Source organism: Phoxinus phoxinus (assembly GCF_949152265.1).
Source record: "Phoxinus phoxinus genome assembly, chromosome: 25".
Taxonomy (NCBI): Eukaryota; Metazoa; Chordata; class Actinopteri; order Cypriniformes; family Leuciscidae; genus Phoxinus; species Phoxinus phoxinus.
This window is the reverse complement of record NC_136900.1, coordinates 8925534-8940062: the sequence shown is the minus strand read 5'-3', so window position 1 is coordinate 8940062 and position 14529 is coordinate 8925534. Positions and strand designations below refer to the sequence as shown.

Sequence of the window (14529 nt, the reverse complement as noted above, 5' to 3'; positions counted from 1 at the left end):
ACTCTCTTGAGTACGTACTTATTTTGAATAAGTAATTACTTTCATTATTGCTAAAAAAAGTCATTATGTGACCTACTAGCGCTTCACCTCCATCAAAAATCCTCTCCCGTGGCCTCATGGGATAGTAAAGTGTCCACCATATACGCACTTCAGAATCTCACCGGAAGTAGTAGGTACTTTTTGCCTTGAGTATTGTGAATTCGGACTGTCGGACATACAACTTTTGTCGCCTACTGGGAAGATTTCAGATGCAGCCGGTGTGATCTTTCTGAATGAATCATCAAAAGAATCAGTTCATAAGAGTCATTTGCTCATGAATCAGTTTACACTGGTCATGTTGTTGTTTTTTGTGTGTGTGTGTAGCTCTCAAGGACAACTCAATAGAAAAAAAAAATATTGTCATCATATCCACACATACTGTATGGATAAAATCTTATGGCGCTGGAGGCTCAGCTGCATAGATTCTGCCATTGACACCAGCGCTAATAACATATGCAGATCTTTTCATTTGTTGAAAATGGGATATTTAAACTCTGATCTGATCGGACCACACCAGATAATCTGGCTAGTGACTCGGCATGTTAGTGGGGATTAAACTGGGGCACTGGGGTTAAAATTGGGCCGAGATGTTGACAACGTTGATGCATGTGGGACTGTTAATGTGTTACACCCCACCGAAAATGTATCATTCTTTGAATTCCTTATTGTTACCCGACTTTTGCATGTTTGCTTCCTCTGCTGACTGTATGAAGGCATTCACTGCTCTTTACCTCTCTCTCTCTCTCTCTGGTGTTCGTGAAGTGTAGGTAAGCAGCTCAGGTCGGCCGGTGCATTCAGTGCTGGTGGGCGACTAGAACTGTGTGTGGTGGCCTGGTACAGCTCTGTCTCATGACTGAGACCTAATCCTGCATTACAACACACACACACACACACACACACATTCACGTAACCCTGTACCCGCCAGCTGAGCTCCGAGATGGAAAGGTGTATGTTGTTTGGAAGGATATGAGAGACGTACTGGGTCATATACACACATCTTCAGTTTTGTAGGTTGTGTCTATCCTAAAACAAAATGCTGTGGCTTCGAGCAGGTACCGTCTCTCTTTTTCTCTCTTCATCCTACCTGTGTCTCTCACACCCTATTTATCTTTTAGTAAACTTCTCTTGTCTTTTCTTATTACTGGTATTCACATTGCCAGACCTCATGCATTTGTTCAGTAGCCTACAGTATATGAGTGTGTGTGTGCATGTGTGGTATATAGAAATGTGTGTATTTCTGTGTGAACACATGGAAATTATGTTCTGTATGATTATTAGTGTTGTTTGCTAAATGAACAAACTCCTAACCCTTTAGCATGTAACTCGCTCTACATTATTTGTACTAAAGTCATGAATGATTGCTGTTAGCCTGCTTTTCGGAGTGATTTGACTTGTGATTTTTGACTAACAGACTTAAGATGTTTCAAAGTAGGAACCCAAACCATTTAATATCACAGAGATTTGGGGGTGGGATCCTTTAAGCCAGTAAGCAGCCACCTAGCAATGGTTAAAAACACTCAAAACTCAATAGCAACCACCTTAGCATCATGTTGGCGGTTGGCCTACACATTGACATCATGGTTTAACAGCTTGATTGCTGAAACACTCCAGTAAAATGTCCAATAAAAACCTTATTTTGGTTAGATTGACAATATCTATGTGTGTTTTGTCCGATACTGATTGCGATTTTACAGTTCTCTCATCGCATCAATGATTGTTTAACTAAGACAAATGTTTTCCTCTCTAACTGTGTGGATACTCAAATGAATGCTGTATTGATCACGGTGATGCTGTGTGTGTTTTTGTCTTTTTAAGGAACCTAAGGGGATTCTGGGTAGTGTTTACCATTTGATAATGTCGTGGACTTCGCTCTATCATACTTTACTCTGGTGTGAATTAGGGCTTAATGATTAACATGCATAAGAACTCACATACAATGATCGGTTTCACATAGAAAATAATCGTGAGATGTAGAGAAACAGGGCATATGTATACATATGTATGTATATATGAGGGAGGTAAAGGGAGAGAGAGGGAGAGATATAAATGGAGACAGGGAGGAGGGGATGTATGACATATTGTTGACTGTGATTAATGAGCTCTCGAGGGAGAGTTTCTAAATTGGCCCCTTCAGTGATAGCAAATGCTTTAGTTCAGAAACATCAGTTCTTCATGCTAAATACTTCTTGATCAGCCGATATATTTATACAGGTGAAACTCGAAAAATGAGAATATGGGGCAAAAGTTAATTTAATTTAAATTTAATTCAACTTAAAAGGTGAAACTAATATATTATATAGACTCATTACATGCAAAGTGGGATATTTCAAGCCTTTATTTGTTATAATTTTGATGATTATGGGATTATGAAAACCCCAAATTCAAAATTAGAATATTGTGAAAAGGTTTTCATAAGCTGTAAGCCATAATCATCAAGTTATAACAAATAAAGGCTTGAAATATCTCACTTTGCATGTAATGAGTCTATATAATATATCAGTTTCACCTTTTAAGTTGAATTACCAAAATAAATAAACTTTTGCACCATATTCAAATTTTTCGAGTTTCACCTGTATTATATTGAGATTAGGATAGCCGAGTTGATTTAGTTGTGTTTACAATATTTAAAACGAGCATATGAATACACTGAACAAATGTCAACACATATTCAGCATTATTGAGTAAGATAAACTGATTATTTCACAGTGTAACTGAAAATAATCCCAAGAAAACACTTTTTTTTTTATCTTCACGGATCATACACATACAAACGTTCGATATGGCTCACATTTTCGAACATCATAAATGACCTAAAACATTTTTTTTTAAAAAGAGTGTGTTTCTCCTATGTTCGTTAAAATCATCTCATTCTCTCTTTTTCAACATCGCTCTCTCCCTCTTCTCCCCCACTCTCGTTCCCGTCAGTCAATCTCGCAGCCGTTATCAGCGCTGGCCTGGCAGATTTACAGCAGGAGGATGGAAACATCTGGATCTTATTTAGTAAAATCATCCCTCTCCGTTCCTATTTGCCCTGCTGGCACACTCATAAAACTGTCCGAGCGGAGACCCCAATCGCAGCACCGCGAAACATTACATCAGTGTTGTTTTTTTTACCCTGCAGAGCAGCAGTTTCGTTACTCGGTATAGTTTTTGATTTTATTCTGTAAAGCACATTTGGTTTATGGTAAGTGATTGCTTTGACTCTTGGGTCTACTCACATCTACAGAAATGATCCATGAGGTGTCCATCAGGTGTTCAAACCTGTCCATGATGTTCTGGGTCACAATGGACTGTTGTTGGTAACTGCTTTGGGAGTTAGGATTGTGTTGGTTTTAAGTGTGATGTTCTGTTTGGGTCAGGACATCCACGGAGGCGGGATGTGATCCCTCTCAGGCTGTGGGAGGCTGATGGACCAGAGAGTTTTCCCAACACTAACACACGAATTCTTCACATTCCGGCTTCGTTAGTGGCCTAATCTATCAAAGAGAGAGAGAGAGAGAGAGAGAGAGAGAGAGAGATCAGGGGTTTAGTGGGGGACTCTTCATACTCGTCTATACCTCCACCTGACCCCTCATTCTCTCCATCCTTTTCTGGCTTAGCTTGCTTTCTTTGTGTAATTCTGTATTTGTCACTTCAGTGACTGAATACATGGACATGAACTTAATTTAGCATCAAGATTTTAGGTTATAGCTAATTTATATGATTGTAAAAGGGAAAAAGCATATATATTATGTTTCTTTTAGTTGTTTTTTTTAATCACCTCAGCCTTTTTGCAGTTCATTTAAATAGTCATGTGGTGTGACAAATCAGGACTTATTTTTTTCAAATTTTTTCTGGCCGACTTAAGAAGAGGAATTACAACTTTATTTATTTTATTTGTTTGTTGTTATTATTTTAATGCTTTATTTTTCAAAACAATATTACATTTATATTGGCCCTAAGGAAATTTTATTTTATTATTTTATGTATTTGCAAGTTATTTTATAAAAAAAATTTACAATAATAATTTTTAATTTAATTTTAATTTTAATAATAATAACCCAAGAATATGCACTTACTTTTTTGATGAAATAACACTGGTAAATTGCATAAAGAGAAACATAGATTGGCAAGAAAAGATGCTTTGGCTTAAGTGAGCAGGGTCAGTGTGACGTTTTGCAGGTGTTGCAAACAGAGTGATTGCAGACGGGTCATGTGGTGCAGATTTGGAGAGATTTGGTAAAGAAGTGCATAAGGGGGGCAGATGAGAGCGGCAAGGATTGGAAAAGAGAGAAAAGCTACTTTGTGGATGAAGAATTAAAGAAAATAATTTTCTTTGAAAGTGACCCTCTAAGCTTTTTACAGCTCATGTTGTGTCTATAACCTGCCAGACATTTATGTTTTCATTGACCTCATCTGTGATCCCCAGTTTGAACATATGTCATCAATCTGGGTATTAAACAAGCAAACAAATGATCAGAAGTGTTGCAACAAGCCACGTGAATCATGAAACCGTCAGAATAAGAGATGTTGTGAAACTGTTATTTTATCACTGTAGAAACGGTGCGTAGGAACACGATACTCATCCTCCTCTCTCTCTTCTACCTTTTTCTGTCTCTCTCTCCCTCTATTTTCCTTGCAGGTCATGATATTAACAGCTCTTTGGAGCCAACAAACATTGACACCAGTATCCTGGAGGAATACATCAGCAAAGAGGACGACAGCACTGACATGTGAGAGACACGAGTGTAATCTGGAGACTGTTGGATTGTGAGACATAGGGCCCTATTTTAATGATCTGAGCGCATAGTCTAAAGCGTACGTGCAAGCGCACTTAGGATGTGTCCGAATCCACTTTTGCTAGTTTAACGACAGGAAAAAGGGTTGGCGCGCGCGGTGTATGGTCTAAAAGGGTCGTCGCTATTCTCTTAAAGAGTAATGGGTGTGTTTTGGGCATAACGTGAAATAAACCAACCAGACTCATCTCCCATTCCCTTTAAAAGCCAGTTGCGCTCGCGCCATGGCGGATTCGCTATTTACTTGGCGGAAGGACTCAACACACGTTTCCAGAAAGGAACCGGATCTGCTCGTGCGCGAGGTTAAAACGCAAGCAGACCATCTATGGGACAAGCCGGATTCACCATATCTTTATGTACACAATATTAATCTTTTATATTTTAATCCTTTTATTTTTAATTTATTTTTAATTTTTGGCATAAGCAGAGTGTACGCCGGTTGTGGACCCGCCTATAGGCGCACATTACTAACGCGAAATATATAAAAAAATACTGCGCCATTGACTTTAGACCAGGTTTCAGTTGGTCAATGGCGTTGTTGATTTAAGTTCCTCAAAATAGCAACGCGCCATCAATGCGTCTGAACACACCTCGTTTTAAGACCAGCAGCCCATGGGCGCACACATGTGCGCAAATGCATTTGCTATTTAAACAATGTGGCGTAGGACGTGGAAATGATAACTGCGTCGGGCTGAAACTAGCAAAACACACTTGCGTCGCACTTGCTGCTGCATTGCGCCGGGTGTATGATAGGGCCCCAAAATTTGTTATGATGATGTGATTATTTTGATAATAATGAGCTGGTGATTTGGGTTTTCTTCCTCTAGTTGTTTCACAGAGGTCCACAGCGGCCCAGGACCCCAGTATCTCTCACCCCAGGCCGGGGCATCCTCTTCAGGGGGGTTAGGGTGTGGCGTCAGCCCCCCCATCCCCCTGCGCCAGGGCACCGTCCCGTCTCTGTCCCAGTCCTGCCAGAACCCCTATCCACCTCCACCACCGCTGGGCCACCTCAGACACAACTACCCCTGCCTGGGGCAACCGCAGAGCCAGACACCCCAACACCAACAGCCACCGGACCACCACGGACAGTACGCACCCGGGTAAGAGAAAGACAGAACAGAGAGGAGCAAAAGGACATAAATATGACCAGTGGTGGACGGAGTACACAAATCAAGTGCTTGAGTAAAAGTACACATACCATAATAAAATATTACTCCAGTTAGAGTTTTAAAGGAATAACTCCCTTAAAAATAAAAATTCTGTCATCATTTACTCGCCCTCAAGTTGTTTCAAACCTGTATGAATTTCTTTCTTCTGCTGAACAGACACACAGGAAGATATTTTGAAGAATGTTGGTTACCAGACAGTTGATGGACCCCATTGACTTCCATAGAAGGGAAAAAATACTATGGGAGTCAATGGGCTACATCAACTGTTTGGTTACCGACACTTTTGTGTTCAGCAGAAGAAAGAAATTCAGTTATTCCTTTAAGTACTCCTTTCCAACTTTACTAAAGTAAAAGTACTTGATTTTTACTTAAGTGTACTTAGGTTTTAAAAGTAGGGCTGGGGTAAACGATTATTAATAAAACGATTAGTTGGGCGATTATTTTATCGATTAGTCGACTAATCTAACAATTATTTTTCGTTATGTATTTGACTCGTAAACGACCACAGCATGAGTTAATGCTAACTAACGTTAAGTCGTGACTTGAGTTAGCTAACGTAACGTTAAAAGCTACTGCAATCTGCTTGCTACCGTTAGCTAGATCTAGCAGCTGTGCACTTTGCTGGTGCTGGACTAACCAAGGCATCTTAGCTCTGTGCAGTTTGTTTGTGCTAGGTAAGTAGCTACCGTTCACATTAGTTCAAAATCTGTTGGAACTATTTTTCTATTTTATTTAACTATTTGAAAGAAAAAAAAAACATTCAATTCAATTACTTTATTATTTATGACAGTAATAATAAGAAAATAATACATTGAAGGCTACATGCAGTAAAACGCAAATATTGAGAAATATTTCTTAAAAATAAGCAACCTTTTTATGCACACATTATTATTATTATTATTAGTAGTAGTATTTTTAATACATGGAGATGTAGCTAAATCTATTGTACAGTAGACTAATATCATTATTTCTGTAAATTTTTTCAAAGTTAAATCGAACTTTTATTTTGACGGGTTGCCGTGAAGACCTTGAGTTTGTGTGTGTATGATATGATGATAGTTTTTCTCAAAACGGTAAAATGCTCATGAATTGACTCTCAGACTGGCTCTGGAGATGAATTTCATCTCTTGAGCCCCGCGCTTAACGTTAGATGAACACGGAAGCAACAGAAAGCAGCGCCTATTAGTGGGTACCGAATATTCCCGGTACTATAGAAATGCTGGTACCGTCACATTTTCAGTACCGACTGGTACTTTGACAACACTATTGGGAATTCTGTGAAGAGGTTGCTGTTTCGTCCTCCATTCTGCAATCTTTCGTACTCCCACGTGTGTGTGGCGAGCTGTACCTCCGGGAACGGTGCAAAAAATAAATAAAGAAGTGTCGACGAAAAAATATGACGTCGACGTAATTTTCACGTCGAATCGTCGACGTCATTGATGCGCCGCTACAGCACTATTTAAAAGTAAAAAGTAATGAATGTTTATTTTGTATATACTTTACATAGATTTTATATGATATATTTTATAAAATACTATTGCTCAAAATTTAAATTATGAATTATTATGAATTGTCAGTAGCCAGCACTAGTCAGTATTAGTATTAGTGAATGCAGATACACAATATGAAATGTGTGTTTACAAACTATAAAGACACGTCACATAGGGCTAAATGCATACCATTTTAAAAAGAATGCTATGCAAACACACTACTTTTATATCATTTGAAACTGGGGGGAAGAATCCAAATGCAACAATTTGCGTTATTTTAATGTTATGTTGTGCGGGTATTTTTGAGACCTGTGAGATTGTGAGATTCAGCTCACCCCTTTACAGCAGATTTACAAACAACTGAAAGTCGTGACCTAAATATGATTTTCATGTACAATAATAAATCCTAAAATTCGTCATTTGCAGAGGTGGGTAGTAACGAAGTACACTTACTTCGTTACATTTACTTGAGTTTTTTTTATTTTTTTATTTTTGATTTAAATGTGGGTACTTTAACTCGAGTACATTTCTAATGAAAATTTTTTACTTCGTTACGTTGGGGAACGTTCCTCTCGTTACTTTATTTTAATGCAATACATGTAGTTAAATGCGTAGTTTATTCCAAGATATGCTGTATCTTTTTTCTGGGGCATGAGCGATGCTTAATTCACAAATGAATCACTCTTTTGAGTCGATTCTGTTCAAAGACTTCATCAAATAAGTTGACAAACTGTCTAAATCGTTTCTCGAATCAGTTTGAATCTTATATACTGTCTATGGTATTGCGCAGTGGCGTGCGAACTCGTCTTGAAAACGAATGCCTTTGCCTGCATTAGACACAGTTAACCAGTTTACACATGCTTGCAGAAAAATTTTGCATTTTGGAAAACAGACAGAAGATCCGTCGATGTGTATTTGATCGTTGTTTGTGTTCAGATGTTCAGTAGCGGTCATGAGCGCAAGCACATGTGAAGAGTTTTAACTCTTTCTTCTCTGTCAATTGTTCCCTGCCTTTAAATGCCTTTGAATGCAAAACTCTGCAGATTCACTTTATTTCAACCTTGTCTAATAATCCAAAATGTAGTTGTATAAGTTACTATTATACAAACCAAAGGACAGGCAATGAATTTCAGGCTACAGATGGCAGAAATAATGCTTGTCTCTTCTGTTTTTGTCGCAAAGATAGCCTATCTAATTATGATAATAATAGTCATTTAAATAAAAAAATATCTAAATAATATCATGTTATATATATATAACATGAACATGGGCCTATATATGATCCAAAGTAACTAGTAACTAGCTACTTGAGTAGTTTTTTCATTGGATACCTTTTACTCTTACTCAAGTAACTAATAAGATAATTACTTGTACTTTTACTTTGAGTAAATATTTCTATAAGTACTTGTACTTTTACTTGAGTAGAGTTTTTGGACACTCTACCCACCTCTGGTCATTTGTAACTCAAACTCCGAAAATCTTCCAGTTCTTGGCTCATTTTGAGTCAGACTTGTGAATTAACTGGAGACTCGCTCTGAACGGATCATTGAATCAGTGAGTAATTGACTCGAGAACAGTCCAATTCACAAATGAGTCGTTCCGTGCGATTTGCCAACCGATTCAACAGGTTCATTGAAAAGGATCAGCTCGTTCACGAATCGGACACTGCTACTGCGTCTCGGAGCACCTGACAATTTCTTCAGTTTAAAATAACATGTGACGATATGTTTTTAGGAGATGTAGTAGAGTAAAAAAGTATGACATTATGCTGTGGAATGTATTGAAGTAAAAGTAGTTTCTCATAATAAAAATACTCCAGTAAAGTACAATTACTTGAAAAATTTACTTAAGTAACTAAGTAAAAATACTTTGTTGCTGTCCATCACTTAAAGGTAGGGTAGGTAGGATTTATATAAAAACTTTTTACCAAATTTGATTAAACTTTCTATATATATCAATGCATAATTAAAATGTAAGTACTCTGATAAAAGGAGTGAACTGGGAATAAGCGCTGAGACATTAGATGAATGGGTCAGGCCTGATATCCTGTGAGGAATTGTGCAATCAGTAAAGCCCTTTTATAATGTTGCCCAAAAGGAGGCAGCAGGTATGTCGTTAGTGAGCTTTTTGATGGGTTTCCAATTAAAACAAGGACTGATTCACTACAGTGCTTGAATGTTTAGTGGTGCATGCAATGCAAAGGCATCACTTTTAATTGTTCAACTTCAGCGTGTGTATCGTCCTGCCCCCGTTTGAATGATTCCTCAAACCGTGTGTCTTGAGGAGAGGTGTGCTGTATGCTGCTAGTAATCAGATGCACCATTTTCACTTGCTGGACTATAAAACGGGTGAAAAAAATCCCACAGACATGCATTAAAGAAGTGAGGATTATTATTTTCACGCAAGACAAGAAAAAAAAACGTGCAACCTCCCAAAACCTCACTCATGTTGTTGTGTATTTATTGTGTTTAATGTACATAAATTGTATTTAATGTTATAATTTTTGCAGAACGCTACCCGAGTCCCCTCCAGACTCCAGCTCAGAGCCGTATTCACCCCAGCAAGCCAACGGTAAATTCAATCCAGCTGAATGATTCAATGTTAATTAGTGTTAAATAATCAAGCCTGCAAGATATTAAAGGTTCAAAAAACATTAACAGACAGTTGTTTAGTTATTCTTTTAGTTTATGTCGATAAATGTGGACTTAAAAACAGTTATTTAACACTGCTGACTGCTGGATTTTGTTAAATTTTTTGTGGTTAATAAAGGAGTGTACTATTGGCATGGTGCCGAGGCTGATGAATAATAACTTATGATGCTTACTTCTAATTTAAGGAAATATAACAAATTTTAATCTGCTTTTTAATTTTCCTTCCCAGATTCGCACATGCTCAGGACAATGACGCCCGAAAACATGTGTCACATGACCAGTCCTCCACCTCTCCCCACACACCCCCTCTATCCCAGCATGCACCGGGACATGTACCTTAAGCCAGAGCCCATGATCTCTCAGTATCCGATTGGCCCAACCAGCGGCGGGGGCGGAGACATTCAACAGAGTCAGATGCTACATCAACTCCTGCAACATCCACAAGGACCAGAGTAAGAAAGAGAGAGTCTGAGGAACATTTGATCATTCAGAGATTGATCTTTTATAGATCAGGGGACTTAAAGGAACACTTCACCCCTGGAAAGATGAATGTGTATTTAAAATGGGTCATTTATGTAGAAGAAATGTGAAATTATTTTTGAATTTGGAGCCTTCTAGACTGAGAAAAGCCAGAAAATGTATTTTTGGCTTATGGGGATGAAAGACAACAACTCCCAGAATGCACTTGCTTCGCTGCCCTAGGAGGCCACGCCTACCGGTAAGAGATCACAGTAAACAACAAGGCTAACGTTATGCTACTAGTGAGTCTCCGTGAGTCTGCCCGGTATTTTGATGTCGCCCAAAATGTCCAGGATTCGGCTTTTGCGTTCTACAGTCGCCATTCCTCATGTTTACTGTGACGAGCAGGAACGAGACTGACGGCCGCGGAGAACGATGCGAGCCCGGTGGCGTGATTACTGATGAGTGGCGCCGGCGCCTGTGAGACGCACCGGTCTCGTATCTCTCACGGAGGAGCGGGAATTTTCCTAGCAATGTTAAAACGCACATCAAACGATCACTTGTTTAGCGTTCATGTAAACACTACATTCAGATTCACCGATCGGGATGAATTCAGTTAGATTGAAACAAAAGGTGTGCATGTAAACTATGAATGCGACTGCAGAAAGTAAGCCGAATCCCGGACAATTTGGACCATCTCGACGGCCGGACATGTCCGGGAAAAAGAGGATGGTCACCGCTAACGTTACTAGCTTTCTCCACAGAATAAGAAACTGTTAGTTTAGCTTAAAGAATGGCTGACACTATATGTACATTCTGTGTGTGAGATCCCTCTATGGGCGGGTTGAAAACATGCGGAACAGTGCCTTCTACTGGATAAATGATGAGCTAGTGTTTGTAGTCTTACCCTTATTCAAAGAAATTTGACTTCCTGCTTTTTATGACGCAAAATGACGATTTTTGCATCATAAAAAGCAGGAAGTGGAACACTTAAATCCTTATTTCTCCCATCTCAGAGGAAAATAAGGGAATAAACCATGACCATTCGAAAATGTGACTGGGTTTCTAAAGATGCAAAGTCTAATGCAAATGGGTGAAGTGTTCCTTTAAATGAGTATGACCGAAATTACTGACCTGAAGGACCCTCTTTTAAGAAATGTAAAAAAAATTATACATTTGAAATATATTATATTTTACAAAAATTCTGCGTGATGATATTCCAAGTTATTGAGATTAATAAAAACAAATAATATGTATTTAATTTCACATTCAGCAGTACTGTTACAATCTCATTTTAATTTAGATTTAGATTATTTCAATAAATTAATGTAAATATGATTTTAAGTCATTAGTGAGCCCCAGCCAGCTGGTTTTATTTTATTTAATTTTTATTTTTTTTCAGTAGTGTCACATTCAGTGTGTTTTTTAGCATTTTTATTTAGATTAATTTATAGTTAGATTATTTCAATATATGAATATTTAAATGTATTAATTCAAATACTTTTAAGTCATCCTGCGGCCCACTTGAAATTTTGCCGAGGCCCCTTAGTGAGCCCCGTACATTGCAACGCCAGGGTTATGGGTTCGATTCCCAGGCAAAGCAAGAACTGATAAGAATGTAAATGTGTACCTTGAAAAGCAATGTAAGTCGCTTTGGATAAAAGCCTCTGTCAAATGCATAAATGTAAATGTGTCAAAATGATCCACATCAACAAATGCATGCTTTGTGATTCTCCAGTGGGATTCCTGTACATCCTGCAAAGAAGAGAAAACATTCAGACTCTCCCAACGGCACTCTCAACTCCCAGATACTCACAGGCATCATCAAGCAAGAGCCAGGTACACACACACACACACACACACACACAGCTACACAAGCACGGTTGCATTTTCAGCGCTATATGATGTTTGTGCATTCGTGCTTTCACAGGTTTGATGCAGGATGCAGAAAACTCATACCTGGATCCAAACTATCAGTGCATAAAGTGGCAGGCGCACCAGCAGAACAAATGGACTATGTTATACGACTCCAATGGAAAAGAGCTGTGGGTGCTGCTCTAATCCTACACACCTCTGCACTTAGATTTATGACAGAGGAATGAGAAATACACTGAGGGCAAAAGTGTGTGTTTGGGATTTAATGGGGTATAGGGAGGTATCAGGCTGTACTAAAAGAGATAGAAGAGAGAGAGAGATGGATGGTAGCGGCCAGGGAATTCCTATGAGGTGAGTAGTGTGTAGGAGTGAGAGCAAGAGCAGAGATCTGGCTTACAAGAGAGAGGAATGAGGACAAACAGAGAGAGAAAGATCATGAAAAAATGGCATGACTTTAGGTCAACGATAACAAAAAAAAATTTGAACTTGGGTTATTCTTAGTAAGTTTTATGATAAACACACATTAAGTTTTTAAGTCTTACATGCTGTTTTCTTTCTCTCTTTCTGCCTCTCCAGTCCGATGCCTACCTATAGGGTGGACGCAGATAAGGGTTTCAACTTCTCCTTGGCTGACGATGCATTTGTGTGTCAGAAGAAGAACCACTTCCAGGTGACCGTGTACATAGGAATGCCGGGAGATCCCAAATACGTGAAGACCAGTGAGGGGCTGCAGCCCATCGAATGCTTTTACATGAAACTCAATGGGGTCAAGGTGAGTCAAACAACCAGAAAACAAGTCATAACTACTGCTACTTATGTTTATAAACTCTTGCATAATGTAGCATGTTTTTATCCACGTGTCTTCCAGTTGGAAGCAATGAATCAGTCCATTAATGTGGAACAGTCACAGTCTGACCGGAGCAAAAGACCCTTTAAACCAGTGTTGTAAGTCTTTTTACACCATTTGTGGGAGTTTCTGTGAAATATCACGTTAAGCGTATGGATTTGAGGCATGTGACATAAATGTTAGCCATTTGTTTTACAGAGTGACATTGCCGCCAGAGCAGGTTACAAAGGTAACGGTGGGTCGTCTCCACTTCAGCGAGACCACAGCCAATAACATGAGGAAGAAAGGCAAGCCGAACCCCGACCAGAGGTATGAAATATGGCCATGACAAAGAAAACCTAACCAGGTTTATTTACAACATTTATTGTTTATCAACAACACCTGTATCTGATTACCACAGACAAAAGTACTTAACTCTTTCCCCGCCAGCGTTTTTTGAAAAAAGTTGCCCGTCGTTGCCAGCATTTTTGATCATTTTCACTAAAGTTGCATGGCCTCCGAATATTTTGTTGTATCTGAACATGCAATATATCAGAAGAAAGAACAGACCCTCTGCTTTTAAACAACAACAAAAAGTTTGGTGACACTTTCTATGAAGTCCATGCTTATAATTAATTTTATCCCCATTTATACTTACTAGTATTAAAAAGATAAATTTTTCAACCGTTTTTATTAAGGATTTCTGTATTTTCCCCCATTATTTTATTACAGGAATTATTGTTCATATTTACATTTACAAAAAAAAAAAATAACTTAAAATGTATAGAGCACATCTTCATGATTTCTTAACATTTGCTTTGGGAAAATCGCATCCTATATTTTCACTTTAATTAAAGCCATCAATGATGCATATATAGAGGTTAGTAACGGTATCACTCAAAATGAGTATTTATAAGAACACAACACGGCTATTAATAACAATACATTCACTTATTTGACAAATGAATCTGAATTCATTTACATACATATGTTTACATAAGCTATCACTTGTTTCTGCTCCTTCTTGTGTTTTGATCCGGAGATTCAGTACTCTTTCAGAAGATGTGTAATAGCGCCACCTACCGTATAACATTAAAAACACGGGAAGGCCGGAAAATTGCGTCAATGGGAGGGAAAGAGTTAATAAATAAAAAACATACAGTTTTATTACTGTAAAATTGTCACCGAGTCACTAATACTGTCCATAGACATTACGTAAGGTCAAAATAGCTCAGCAAAGTCTTC

At 38.4% G+C, this 14529-nt stretch overlaps 1 protein-coding gene across 6 annotated transcripts in view; it reads left to right on the top strand.

Annotated features, from left to right (window-relative positions):
- myrf (myelin regulatory factor) overlaps positions 1–14529 on the top strand; it is a 41971-nt gene that overhangs the window by 6179 nt on the left and 21263 nt on the right. For 3 of the 6 annotated variants that reach the window (XM_079602772.1, XM_079602771.1, XM_079602770.1), the window contains exons 2-10: positions 4661–4751; positions 5642–5914; positions 9983–10044; positions 10354–10576; positions 12322–12422; positions 12514–12628; positions 13035–13230; positions 13327–13403; positions 13489–13614. In XM_079602772.1, the coding sequence (XP_079458898.1) occupies positions 4661–4751; positions 5642–5914; positions 9983–10044; positions 10354–10576; positions 12322–12422; positions 12514–12628; positions 13035–13230; positions 13327–13403; positions 13489–13614 (1264 nt within the window). Of the gene's footprint in view, positions 1–973; positions 1092–4660; positions 4752–5641; positions 5915–9982; positions 10045–10353; positions 10577–12321; positions 12423–12513; positions 12629–13034; positions 13231–13326; positions 13404–13488; positions 13615–14529 lie in introns of those variants that run through there. The other 3 variants (XM_079602774.1, XM_079602773.1, XM_079602775.1) reach the window with 2 other exon arrangements.